Source organism: Molossus molossus, unplaced genomic scaffold (genome assembly GCF_014108415.1).
Source record: "Molossus molossus isolate mMolMol1 unplaced genomic scaffold, mMolMol1.p scaffold_m16_p_6, whole genome shotgun sequence".
Lineage (NCBI taxonomy): Eukaryota > Metazoa > Chordata > Mammalia > Chiroptera > Molossidae > Molossus > Molossus molossus.
In genome coordinates, this window is record NW_023425399.1 from 96,896,543 (window position 1) to 96,910,048 (window position 13,506).

Genomic DNA, 13,506 nt, shown 5'->3' on the forward strand with positions numbered 1-13,506 from the left:
ACAGAGCTTGATGGCTTGGGGTTCCTTTAGCTCTTCTCTGAGTAGACGTTTGTACCGGCAAGCGTAAAGGTTGGCAGCAAATGGCTGGAGTCAGGAAGGATAACTAGGAAAATAATGAAAGGTGTTTGTTTACAACTTTATACTCAGAGATAGTCATTGAAATGAGAGGCTGTGTCATGAGACCGGCTATTAAAATGAAAGTGCCCTTTCCTAATTCTTGCATCTCACAAAGAGCAAGCTCCCAGTTTAGAGATTTGTAGCTGACCCAAAGGAGGAAAGGTTCTTTAACATGATGGATGATAGAATTAGGATGCCAAAAGATCTTAACAGCTTGACAGATGGACCCAAATTAACAAGATACAATTTAATGTAATATGGCTTAAGCTCTAACCAAAGATTCACAACAAATAGCTCCCCCATTACGAAACCAGAGACCTGGGACTCACAGCAGGTGCAGTGTGAGTCAACAGTGTGGTGACTGCTGACGCGGTCTCAGGTCTCATCAAAAGAAGTAGTCCAGAAAGTAGGAGGTGGCTCCAATCTGGTCAGAAGACAGTGGATTACGGAAGGTAACCAGGAGGAGTAAGAATCTGGGAGCCAGATGACCTTAGGAATGATTGGAAAAACCAGGGATGTTTAGCTTGAAGAACAGAAGACTTGGGGTGGGGTGGTCCTTAGAACAATGCAGTAGCTGTTTTCACTCTCTGAGGAGGGATTGGACCTTCTTTGCAAAATTCCATAGGACACACCTAAGACTGGTGACTAAAGTTAAAGCAGGGTGAATTGGGTTCCATATTAGAAAGAATTTTGCAATCATTAGAGCCGATTAGAAGTAAATTGTGTTGCCTGCACATTAGTGCACTTGTCCTTGGTCATGTTAAAGCAAATCCGTGAATCAGTTGCCTCCAGTGGAAAATCACAGTGGGAAAATAGACTCCCAGCTCCCTAACAGTCTTACCGGGTGTTGAGGCAAATCTATCTATCTATCTATCTACCTACCTACCTACCTACCTACCTATCTCTCTATCTATCTGTCTATCATCTATCTATCTATCTATCTATCTATCTATCTATCTATCTATCTATTATCTATCTATCTATCTATCTATCATCTATCTATCTAATCTGTCTACTCTTACTTCATTTAAATCAATGCTGTTCACAAGGATTTGCACTTATAAAATGCTTGGTATTTATTTCATAGATATTTCATTGTTGTGCCAGCAAAAGACCTGAGGGACGAACATTCTTTTTTTGTTTGTTTATTAATCCTCACCTGAGGATAGTTTTTCATTGATTTTTAGAGAGAGTTGAAGGGAAAGAGGAAGAGAGAGAGAAACATCAGTGTTAGAGACACACATCGATCGATTGCCTCCTGCATGACCCTGACCAGGGCTGGGGATCAAACCTGCAACTCAGGTACTTGCTCTTAATCGGGAGTCAAACCCAAGACCCTCCAGTCTGAGGACCAACACTGTAACTGCTGAGTCAAACCGGCCAGGGCCAGACAGTCTTCTTCCTAATTTGCAGATGAAAAACACATGCCCTGATAAACTGGCAGCAGTTCCTCTCATGACGTTTACCCCTGCGGGCCCAACACTGGAGTCACGATGTGTGACGTGGTATTGTTGGTGCAGATTGTCTTGATGGCCAAATAGCTCTGTGTTTACACTTGACATAAACAACTTATTCTTTCTCATAAAAAAATGGAGTTGAAATGGCAGCTCTCTGAGACCGCTTAGCACAGGGGAAGAAGAACTTCTAGAAATACCCTCGGCAAACACATCTCACGTGGAAGGGCAAGAGAATGGAGAGAACCAGACGCTTGATGATGTGGGCATTTGTGTTCTGCCCCCAAGCAAGTCCTGCCTCTCTCTGGATTTCATCTAAAACTATTTCAATGCTGAATTTTACATCTCACTATGAGGATAAAGGGAACAAATATATTTGACCTCTGCACTGATGTATAATGTAGACACAGTCAAATGCATATATGTTCATAACTACCACCACTGGCAGCCCACCAGCAGGCTCCCTTCCCAGCCAGTACCCCATCTCCACCTCAGTTAGCCCCTATTCTGACTACCAGCCCCATCAGTTCATTTTGACTGAAGTGCACAATTCTGGTAAAAATTTGTTTTACAAATATGAATGGCCGGTGACAGCAGAAATGAGGTAGGGTTGCTTTCCTTCCATGAGCCCCTTTTGACGTCCATGGTACACAGCACGAGGGGAGGTATTGTAAGTAGGCAAGGTACACTCAGCACGCTGGATTGGAACCATGGACAGATCCCCAGGCTTCCCAGTGCTTGTTAATTTGAGTGGAGGATTCCTTCCTCTCCTGTGCCTTTCCCCTGGTCTGAGGGCTGCTCTTTAAAATAGGTGGGGAAAAGAAATGAAAGGAGTTTGTAAAGCAACGTGTTCTTGGAGAAATAAAGCTGTTTACAGAAGGGCTGAAACCACGGGGCATGAAAGGGGCATTTTATGAAGAGGGTGAGTTGGAGGCCTCCAGGAAGAGGTGGGCCCTCTAGCCTGGTCTTGGGGGAACCCAGTGGGCAGACTGAGCAAGTCAGGCTTGGACGGTCAGGGTAGGATGGTACAGATGAAAGGACTCTACTGTGGTGCACCTGCCTGTCTGTCAAGACCTCTCTTAAGTGTGCTCACAGTTGTTTAGTTACCTCAGATTAAGTGGTTAGAATAATTTCTTTCAAGGTCTTTGTTTCCTTCTCTAGGGTGATGAGTGACAGTTGTCAAAATCTTCCCAAGATTGGTCAGCTGAGGCCACGTTCCAAAACCACAGTGAGGAAGCCAGAAGAAGCCAAACCCCTCCATAAGGAACATCCTAAACAGGTCAGGATGGCTTTGCTTGGTGTTGGTAAAATTGCAGATCACTGAGAAATAGCCCCAGGAGAACAGTCACATTTATTTATTTTTCTTGAGGACCTATTTTTTTAAAATTCCTCACCTGAGGATATTTTTCTACTTATTATCAGATAGAGTGGGAGGGAGGGAGAGAGAGAAACATCTATGTGATAGAGCCACATCGACTGGTTGCCTCTCGTATGACATGACCAGGGCCGGGGACAAACCGCAACCAAGGTACGTGCCCTTGACCGGAATCGAACCCGAGACTCACTGGTCCACAGGCCGATGCTCTAACTGCTGAGCCAAACCAGCCAGGGCTAAGGACTTATGTTTTTTAACATAAGTGTAATTTCATTAAATTGTAGATTTTCTTCCAATTTGCTAGATTAAAACTGCAGGCAAATCCCTAGTCTTCCTAATGTTTGTTAATTTGAGTAGGAGGGCTCCTTCCTCCCCAGCCTTTCCCTTGATCTGAGTGCGGGGTGATGGGCCTCGAGGGGTGAGCCCTGGGCCCAGGCATAGCAGGAACATCTGGTTGCTGCCAAGTTCGATCCTCGCATCTGAGATAACTGTCGTCGGCAGGTCTTCCTGTCCTGACGCACATCTCTGGGTTCCTAAATGTAGGCCAGGGGTAGTCTTGGGTGCGGCTGGGCCTCAGAGTCCCCTGTTGGGTTTTTCCAAAGTGCACACAGTTGATCCCCACCCTAGACCTCCACACTGGACTTTCTTGGGGAGGAGATGGGCAGCAAGAGGAGAGAGTCCAGCAGGTGGATGAGACCAATCGCTCCTGACTCAAGAGATCTGGGCCTAGAACCTCCTGGTTTAGGACAAAAATTACCAGGTTTCAAAGGAAAGACAACCAGTAGAAATTATGAAACAATGAATGTCGAAGATGTCTGGCGGGATAGAAAGAAATAATCATGAAACTCAGTTGGTCAAAAAAATCTCTCACCTTCAAAGAGGTTGGACGGTCTGGCCACTGAAGTCCAACCCAGGTGCAAGGAAGGGGCAGGGGTGGCAGGATAAATCCCACTCGGGCTGGCTGACTCTGCTGCCTCTCCAAACTCAGTCACCCCTGGCCACAGACACCTCTGGTCACAGGAGAAAAGACAAAGCCAGCGAGTGGGGATGGGTGAGGCACAACTGTTTCTTCCATCGGAAAGCTGCTGGGAGCCCATGGTTTCCAAGGCCAGCTCCTTCCACGTGGCACAGGCAGACAGTTAATCCATCTTGGGGCTGCATAGACGTGACTAAATTACACATGGGGTTCCCTCTGTACAGAACCGATCTCCAGCATTTGATGTGGGGTGATGGAATAGGCAGTTAACCAGCATCTCTATGTTGCTCTCCATAGCTGACTTCTACCTGTCTTCCTCTTTGTTCAGGAGGTTGTCAATAACACTCACATGGAGAGTGCTGACTTTGGCTTAAATATATCAGGAATCAACAGAGGCAGTGGAGAAAATGTTCGTCCACACAAAGTGAGTGAAACTCATGAACCTGACACTGAAAAGGGAACTTCCTTTTTCTCTTTACAAAAGAAAATAAATTTGTTATTTTTGTCAAACAAACGAGTTAATATGGAATGATCAAAGGCTGGCTGTGAGGTGACCTGGGATGAGCCCTGGGTAAGAATTAGAACCCTGCAGTTCTGGTCTGAATCTTCCCCCTGGATGAATAAACTTGAATGGACTGCCCCATCTCTAAGGAGCTCAGTTTCCTCATTTGCAAGTTGAGGGGTCTGGAAGAGATGGTCTCTAATGTTCCTTTCAGCTTAGAAATTCTGTGATGAACGTGATAAACATCGGCATGCTGTTCTGCGTTGTTCACAGAGTTGTGGCTCACACTCATCTTTTTGTGCCCTGTCACTGGTTCTACAACCAGTTAGTGGTGTCATCCTTCTCCTTGGAGGTGTGCTTCGGCCGGGGCATAATTTCCTGTGAGCCATGAGACGTCTGTTGACAGAGTTGATCTTGTCCTTGATAGATATTCTACCTCTTTCATGATAAATTTCATGTCCTTATTTGTAAATAATAGTTTCTCAAACAGAAAAACCCAGATTGGGTGGATAGAGGCAAAAGGTAGGGAAAACATGTCACTTGGAACTGAAAAGCAGCATCAACACCAACGTGTCTCTTTTTTAAAAAATTTTTTTTTTATCCTCACCCGAGGATATTTTTCCATTTTTTGTACAGATAGAGTGGGAGGGAGAGAGAGGAAGGGAGAGAGAGTGAGAAACATCGATGTGAAAGGGACACATCGAGTGGCTGCCACCCGCATGACCAACCAGGGCCGGGGACAAACTGCAACCGAAGTACGTGCCCTTAGCGGGAACCGAACCCGGGTCTCTCAGGACCGCAGGCCGACGCTCTAACCGCTGAGCCAAACTGGCCAGGGCACCAACGTATCTCTTGATTGTAACTTCCAAGGTTGCATGTCTTTAAGAGCCATCTTTCTTTCTTTGATCAAGTTCTTACTTTCAGCCAACTCTTCTCAGCCAAAATCATCTCTGGGTTGTGTGTATTTGGAGGGGAAGCTGGGAGCATCTCCATGGAAATCAAGGGTGCTGTCTGATTGGCCTGAACTGGCTCCTTCTAGGGCCTCATATGAGTGATTGCTGGAGATGATACCATTCAAATCAATGCCTCCTGTGAGAAATATTTCCCTGTTTACCTTCACTACTTTCATTGTATTTTCAGTCACTTTGTGCCCAACAGTTTTGTGGCATTGTTTTCTCTCCTGAACATCTCAAATTCATATGAATGGATGTTTCTGATCACGTCATAAGGAAGGGACTATTTAACCCAGCACTTAACCTTTGAAAGAGTCTGGCTATAAATTCTCTCTCAGCAGAAATGTCCTCAGCGTAAAATGTACATGACTTTCTCCCTAGCATTTCAAATGTTCATAAGCTGAATGAGGGTAGAGGGCAAGATGTTTCATTGCTCCAAGCCTCATTTCTCTCATCTGTAAAATGGAAATAATCGTAGGGCCACCTTAAATGTCATAGTGAATGGAGGGCCTTAGTACGGTGCCCAGCACACAATACACACTCGATAAATGCCAGCTGCGGTTAATTGTTACTTGTTTTTGCACACGCCCTTACTCTTTTCTTCTTCCTAGAGGGCAGATAGGTGGCACTGGAAGGTGTTTGAGAGACAGGTCTCTGGGTTTGCGTCTTGGCCTGAAGTCACTGGTTCGCTGTGTGGCCCTGGGACGATCACAGAGTTCCCCTGGCCTTATTTCCACACCTATGAGACAAGGACACCATGCCTGACTAGCAGAACTGTTATGAGATTGGAAATAACCAAAAGTACAGATTAGTAGTTACAAAACAGTCATGGGATGTAAAGCACACAATAGGAAATATAGTCAATAATATTGTAATAACCATGTATGGCGCCAGGTGGGTACTGGAAATATCGGGAGAAATACTTTGTAAAGTATATGATGGTCTAATCACTATGCTGTACACCAATATAAGATAATATTGAATGTAAACTGTAACTGAAAATTTTTTTTTTAATTTATAAAGGAATTGGAAATAGTCCTCACACAGTATCTTTAAAAAACATTTTTTTTCTTTCTTGATTTTAGAGAGAAAGAAAGGGAGAGGGAGAGAGAGATAGAAACTTCGATGAGAGAGAACATTGATTAGCCGCCTCCTGCATGCCCCCCACTGGGGATTGGGCCCACAACCTGGGCATATGCCCTGACCAGGAATAGAACTGGTGACCTCTTGGTGCATGGGTTGATGCTCAACCACTGAGCCACACAGGTCGGGCCTCACAAGTTATCTTGCATACTGGTTTTGTGCCAGGTACTCTGCTGAGTGCTAAAAGTTCATAGTAAACTGTCATTATGCTTGTGCCCATGAGTTCTTCCTTTGTGTGGGATGTTTCTTATTTTAATTTTTTATCCTCATCCGAGGACATTTTTGCATTTATCTTCAGATAGAGCTGGAGGGAAAGAGGGAGGAAGAGAGAGAGAGAGAAACATCGATGTGAGAGAGACACATAAACTGGTTGCCACCCACATGACCCAACCGGGGCCAGGGACAAACTACAACTGAGGTACATGCCCTTAGCGGGAACCGAACCTGGGACTCTCTGGTCTGCGGGCCGCTGCTCTAACCGCTGAGCCAAACCTGCCAGGGCTGTGTGGGATGTTTCAAAAGGAGGAGACAGGGTAGGGAAATAGACATGTAAAGAAACAGATGTTATGTGTCAGGAACTGAAAAATGCTTGTGAATTTCTATTCCAACCAACTTCATTCTGAAGAATTTATTTACAACTTGTTTTTTTTTCTAGAGTGCTCCAACTTCAGGAAATTACCTTGTTCATTATTAGTGCAGGTTCTTTTTAAAGCTTCACTTTAAGTTTGCCCTACACACCAAGGAACATAAATGTGTCTTGGTTTAATGAAGCTGAGCTATTAAGGATAGTCTTCCCTCAAGTTTTAATGGTGTAAATAACCATTACTTCCTTTCAGGGCCAAATCATTGACTTCCGAGGGCTGTTCACAGACGCTATCAAAGGAGCAACCAGCGAACTTGGCTTGAACAGCTTCGACTATAACCCAGACCCCTCAGTAAGTGGCTAAAACGTGACATTCATCTTGTAAAGTGCCAAAATCCAGAAGAACTTTAGAAGTATAGTTTTGAGTCCAGAGAAACCTCGAGATTGGGTAGAAGGTCACAGCACCCTGTCACCATTTGTGTCACCGTGATCCATGCCCTGTTTTCCTTCCTAAATTACGAAGCAGGGCTGTAACGCGAGGCTCTCTGCTCCGACCGGCAGGAACGACTGCTGAAACCTCTGAGTGCATTCGCTGGCATGAACAGTGAGATGCGAGAACTGGCAGCCGTGGTGAGCCGGGTAAGATCTGATACTCAATTCACAAATTTACGGAGGCGGACTGGGGCTCCTGGAGCATTGCGGGCTGCTTCTTTTATTAATAACAATAAATATGATCATTTATTTATAAAGTGCCCCCACTTGCAAAGGCACTCATATTGTTTAGAGGCACAATAATGCATGATAAATAAATTATGGAATCATAAAATTACAATATAAAAAGCCCACCATCTTCACTATACAGGCCAAGAAAACCAAAAGAGAAAAAGACTGAAAAGGACAGGTGAAAGGTTTTAGGCTGAGCCAAGAGTTAAGGAAAGAAAGCTTATTAGAGAAGGAAGAAGCATGACTTTATCTTGTTTAAACAGTCAAAGCCTAGAAATAGAGATGTCAGGAGCCTACTGGTTTCATAAATGGAAATTTCCATGAATAACAAGATTAGTAGGAAAGAGCTTACCATCCAGACTACTGATTTTTTGAGGCTGCCTGCCCCCCGGAATCTAAAGTCAGGGGAGTCTTTTGGTTAACAACAGTCTCTGGAATTGGTTGACCTGGATGTGATGCCTAGATCCTCCTCTTTCTGGCTGTGTGACTTTGGGCAAGTTCCTTGGGAATAGAAGAGATTCCTGAATTATAGAAGACGTTCTAATTTCCAGCAAACTCATATTTCACGAAAGACTGAAATGTAGGTAGGCTCAGACATTTGAAATGATGCAAATTACTGCACAGTGACTCAGTGATTCAGGGTTCCCAGCTCTCTCTGTCACGGCGTGCCTTGTGTGTCAGGAGTGTGCTGGGGGTGGGAACACAGAGGGGAACCAATCGACACAGTCCTTGCATGCAAGAGTTTCTCATCCCTTGGGAAAGATGGACTTCGAGAGTTTAAAGGGGTGTTTTGTACCAAAGAGAGGGGAAAGTGTTAGGGAAGAAGATATCCAGAAAATAGCCATTTGAAAGAGTATAGGACAGATGGTGGGGGGGGGGGGGAGCTTTCTGGACAAAGGTACATACCTGTGAAATTGTATTGATGGTGCAATGTTTCTAGTAAGCCAAGTAAGATGCAAAGAGTGCTGGGAAATGGGGCTGGAGAGAGAGGCCAGGGTTCCTGATAAGGGCTCAGTGAACAGGGCCCAGGGTGAAGGACCTGCCTGTAGCAGGTGGCGAATCTTTCAAAGGGATCCATTGAGAATGGGATATTCAAATGTGCGTTTAGATAGCTTGTTCTAATGACAGTGGGTGGGTAGCAAAGAAATGGAGATAGGGAGACCAGCTCCGAAGTTATTACCAGTAAGAGAGGGTGAGGGATTGAGCCAGGCTGTGGTCATTGGGATGCATAAGAGAGCAGAGAAAAATATTTTTTACGGTCACAAATATCAATAGTTTTATTACTGTTTTTACAAAAGGATAACGTGATTAGTGATGATAGAGTTGTAGAGTGGAAGGGACCTGAAATGATTCCATCTGGAATCCTTTCTACGTACCAAGGGAGGCAGTCATCCAGCCTCTGCTCGAATGTCTGCAGTGACAGGGAGCTCCACACTGCATAAGGCAGCCCCGGTGAGTTCTGACTGATAACATTTGATTGCTATAAGGAAAAACTTCCGATTGGGAAATTAAACAATACCATGTGGAACTCAATGTCAACTTTAGAAGACGGCAAGAAGTACTGCTATTATCTATGAATGTCTGATGGGCATGCAGATCTGGGCTTTAAAGACGTGGTAGATTCTCCCAAGAGCTTGGAAGATTGAGTCTCTTCTCTGTTACCTCATCCAGGAATGGATCATGCATATTATGCGTGACCAAAATCACTTGTATGAAGAGTATTTCTAATAAAAGTCATTACCTGTGGGTGAAGGGAACTGGGAGGATGGAGGACAGGAGTGGGAGCTTAATATCTCACCAGTATTTTAGAAATATATTTTTATATTTTTGAACTCATGCACATATTACTTTTTAAAAAATTAAATAACTATAAAAATAGTTTACAGATTCTTTTGTAGTCATCAGAATGATTTTGGAAAAGAGGCTTTTTTCTTTTAATGTAACACTAGATATTCGTTTGCCCGAAACAGCCCCTACTGAGAAAGGCCCTTGAGTGACAGTTCTGAGGCATCTTGTGAAATTGAAGTTTGGAAACTGTAAATGAGTTTCAGTAAAAGCTACCTTAATTGATTGCCTTTGGTGGCTGCTACAGGGCTCTACTATGAAAGGGGAAAACTCACTTTTGTTTAGTTGTTGGCTTTCTTGACTTCTGTAGAAGCAATTGCTCTTGATGGAAGTAGGGAGAGATCACGAGGGAAAAAGAGAAATTGGTTTCAGAGGAGCATTATCTCTTTCATGCAACAAATTAAGGAAGTGTTTATAGGATCAAGGAGCAGGAGAGAGGCCAGGCACTGGCTAGGATCTATGCTTCTCAGTAAAAGCTCATGTAATTTGAAGGCATATTCTGTAACTTCTTTGATTACAGTCATAAATCAGCATGGTTTCCTATTGACTGAAGACAGGTATAGTCCATCATTAGGAGCTTCCAATCCCTAAAAGTACGATATTATATTATCGACATCTTCTTCAGGAACAATCACTGAATGTTCTTAGGGCATCCCTTGGTGAACCAACCTAAAATTACAATGTGCATATATACATATATCTAACATGAAAAAATTTTGTCACCAGCATTTTATGTCCTATTGTAAGTGGAGCATTCTGCGGCCCCTGTGTTTATTACAGCTGTGGAGGAAAACATTAGTTTTAACAAAATGATCAAATGTGCATTGCAGGACATTTATCTCCATAATCCAAACATAAAGTGGAGTGACATTATTGGACTTGATGCAGCCAAGCAGCTAGTCAAAGAAGCTGTTGTGTATCCTATAAGGGTAAGAATGTGAAGCCTCTTGGTGGGTGTTTCTGTTCATTATCCATTGGACAAGCTGTATGTCATACACTCATCGGGGAGAGAAATGCAGGATAATTTTCTGTCCAAAAGTTAACTTTTTGCCCGTGTCACAATACTTTGTCAATACTGGAGTACCAAGGCCCGATCCATTCTAGGCAGTTTGAAATGTTGCATGTGGGTTCAAGGCAGGTGTCTGCTCTAAGTGATAGTATTAGATTTAAGACTGTAGTATATATGATTTGTCAGTTCCTCTAGATTGGTTCAAATTAGCCTGCCTTCCTAAAAATACCATTGTAGAAATACCTCCTGTAGGAGAAGCCACTTACTTTGCTTTCATAGATCTACCTTCCCCAACACACACACACAAACTCCTGTCATCTGGGGCTTTGTGTTTGGCTGGTTGTAAAGACTAGACAGCCCCTTCTAGGGCACTGGCCAGTAAAGCCAGCATGTTGTGCTCATTGCTTACTCCTGACAGGTCTTTGTGCAGAGTGGCTCACTGAACAGGAAGAAAAATGGAAAACAAGACTTTCCATGTTTGGTTAACAAACGTGGTGATGAGAAAGTCAGTGTATCATGTAGCTTTTGCTGTAAAACAGACCCCCTGAAATGCAGTGCCTTTGAAACAACAGTCATTTATTTGTTTCCAGTTCTGTGGGTAGGCAGTTTGGGCAGGGCTCAGCTGGGCTGGCTCATCTCTTTTTCAGGTGACATTGGCTGGCTTCATTCACATGTCTGGGGCATCAGCCAGGGTGGTTGGAGAAGATGGAGAAGCTGGGAAAGCTGGGATAAACAGGACAGCTGAGGCCTCTCATCCTCCAGCGGGCAAGCCCAATCTTGTTCACATGGTGATAGAGTCCCCAGATAGAAAAGAAAGGGCAGGTCCCACTTCATGAGCATTTTCCTGTCTCTTCTCATATTCCTCATATTAGCTAGACTTATATTTTAAGTCTCTTCTTATATTTGCTTATGTCCCATTGGCCAAAATCACAAGGCTAAGTCTGGATTCAAGTGGTGGAGAAATATACTCTGCCTCTTAGTGGAGGGAGCTACAAATAATTTGTGGCAATTTTCTGTAATCTGCAGTCAGGATTACAAATTTATTCAATAACCTATTTTTTACCACTGAGCCCATGCAGCCCCTGATTTTTGGATGCTTCTATTCTAATAAGACAAAAATCAATAAATTTAGATTGTGCTCCCCCCCCCTTTTTTTCCTGTGTTAAGACAGGTGGGTAAGAAATATACTGGTGTTCAAAACAGAAGTTTACTCACCATGTCCTCTGAGTCACTCTGTAGGACAAGGCTTCCGGAAAGAATAGAACATCTCATTGAAGTTCTCTTGGTGCATTAGCTCCAGGGTATTATACGCTCTGTATGTGATGGAACAGAGATTTTGACATCAATAAACTACTAGCTGATTATAATTTTACTGTTATCTCTCCTTCTGGTTGTTCTGTACCAACCCTCCCCACCCTCCCCACCCTCTCGATTGCTTGAGTTTGAACTAATGGGAGAGACTCACTGAAGCCTGTGCGCATGTCGTTTGGAGCTAGCATCTCACAATGCATTCGGCATTGAGTGTTCCCACTTCACCAGTGTTCCCAACTTCACCACAAATACATTTGTCGGTTCTGGTGTTTTCTCTTAAATTACTCTAAAATATTATCCTTAAATTACATTTACTTGGATGGCTTGAAGTTCGTGACAGCTAGGTCTTCAAAAGATTGACAAATGCTCTGCATATGGAACTCCAGGTGTGTATGTGTGTGTGTGTGTGGGGGGGGAATGATGTTATACATGTAAGAAATAACTTGTAATGGAGAAGGAAAGTACCTACATAAGCCTTCCTTTTCCTTAAAAGAGTTGCTCTTTTAAAAGCCACACAAATTAAGCCATGTGTTCCTATCAAGTGTGAAGGTCAAGTTGGGATATAGAAGCTACATATAGAAGCAGCCAGCCTTAGTCAAAGGAAGTCCTGACTCTCAGAGCTGTGCTGTGTTCACTCCAGCTTCACGACTTGCCTGTGCGAAGGATGTGACTAACATCCCGACACCGACCCTCCTCACTGTTCCTTGTTCCCGTAGTACCCACAGCTGTTTACAGGAATTCTCTCCCCCTGGAAAGGACTGCTGCTCTATGGCCCTCCAGGTAAACACATCTTTCTGGTTTGGTCTCGGAAATAAGTGTGCATGTAGAGGATGAGGTGACTCATCTGTCCTCACCGCAGGGTGGGGCAAAGGAGAACTGAGGAACCACCTCCCCCCTTTTGTTTTTTTGCTTATGACACTGACTTGTGCCTGTAAGCAGAGAAAGAAGGTTCAAATGCACTCATACTTTCTCCACATGTGTCTCTAGGTACAGGAAAGACTTTACTGGCCAAAGCCGTGGCCACAGAATGCAAAACAACCTTCTTTAACATTTCTGCATCTACCATTGTCAGCAAATGGAGAGGGGATTCAGAAAAACTTGTTCGGGTAGGAATTCTTCTAAAAAATTTTTTTAAATTTATAATTGACATACAATATCCTATTAGTTTTAGGTGTTCAGTGTACGTTATAGTGATTCAATATTTATACACATTACAAAATGATTTCCACAATAAGTCTAGTTACCATTTATTACCATACAAAGTTATTACAATATTATTGACTATATTTCCTATGCTGTCCAGTACATCCTCATGGCTTATTTATTTTACAACTGGAAGTTTGTACCTCTTAACACCCTTCATCTATTTCACCTGACACCCAATGCCTCCCCTCTCTGGTAACCATCATTTTGTTTCACAAATACAGGAATTCTTGATTTTGTTTTTTTAGAATAAGGTCCAGCAGAATACAGTGGTACAAAATGATGTTACAGCCTACTTGTTTTTAAGTGATT

General features: G+C 43.4%; 1 protein-coding gene across 1 annotated transcript in view; it reads left to right on the forward strand.

Moving 5' to 3' along the window:
- KATNAL2 (katanin catalytic subunit A1 like 2) overlaps positions 1-13,506 on the forward strand; it is a 68,450-nt gene that overhangs the window by 34,075 nt on the left and 20,869 nt on the right. Inside the window, 7 exon segments of the mRNA XM_036245166.1 lie at positions 2,733-2,850; positions 4,251-4,346; positions 7,357-7,455; positions 7,665-7,742; positions 10,502-10,600; positions 12,708-12,771; positions 12,979-13,097. Coding sequence (XP_036101059.1) covers positions 2,733-2,850; positions 4,251-4,346; positions 7,357-7,455; positions 7,665-7,742; positions 10,502-10,600; positions 12,708-12,771; positions 12,979-13,097 — 673 coding nt within the window.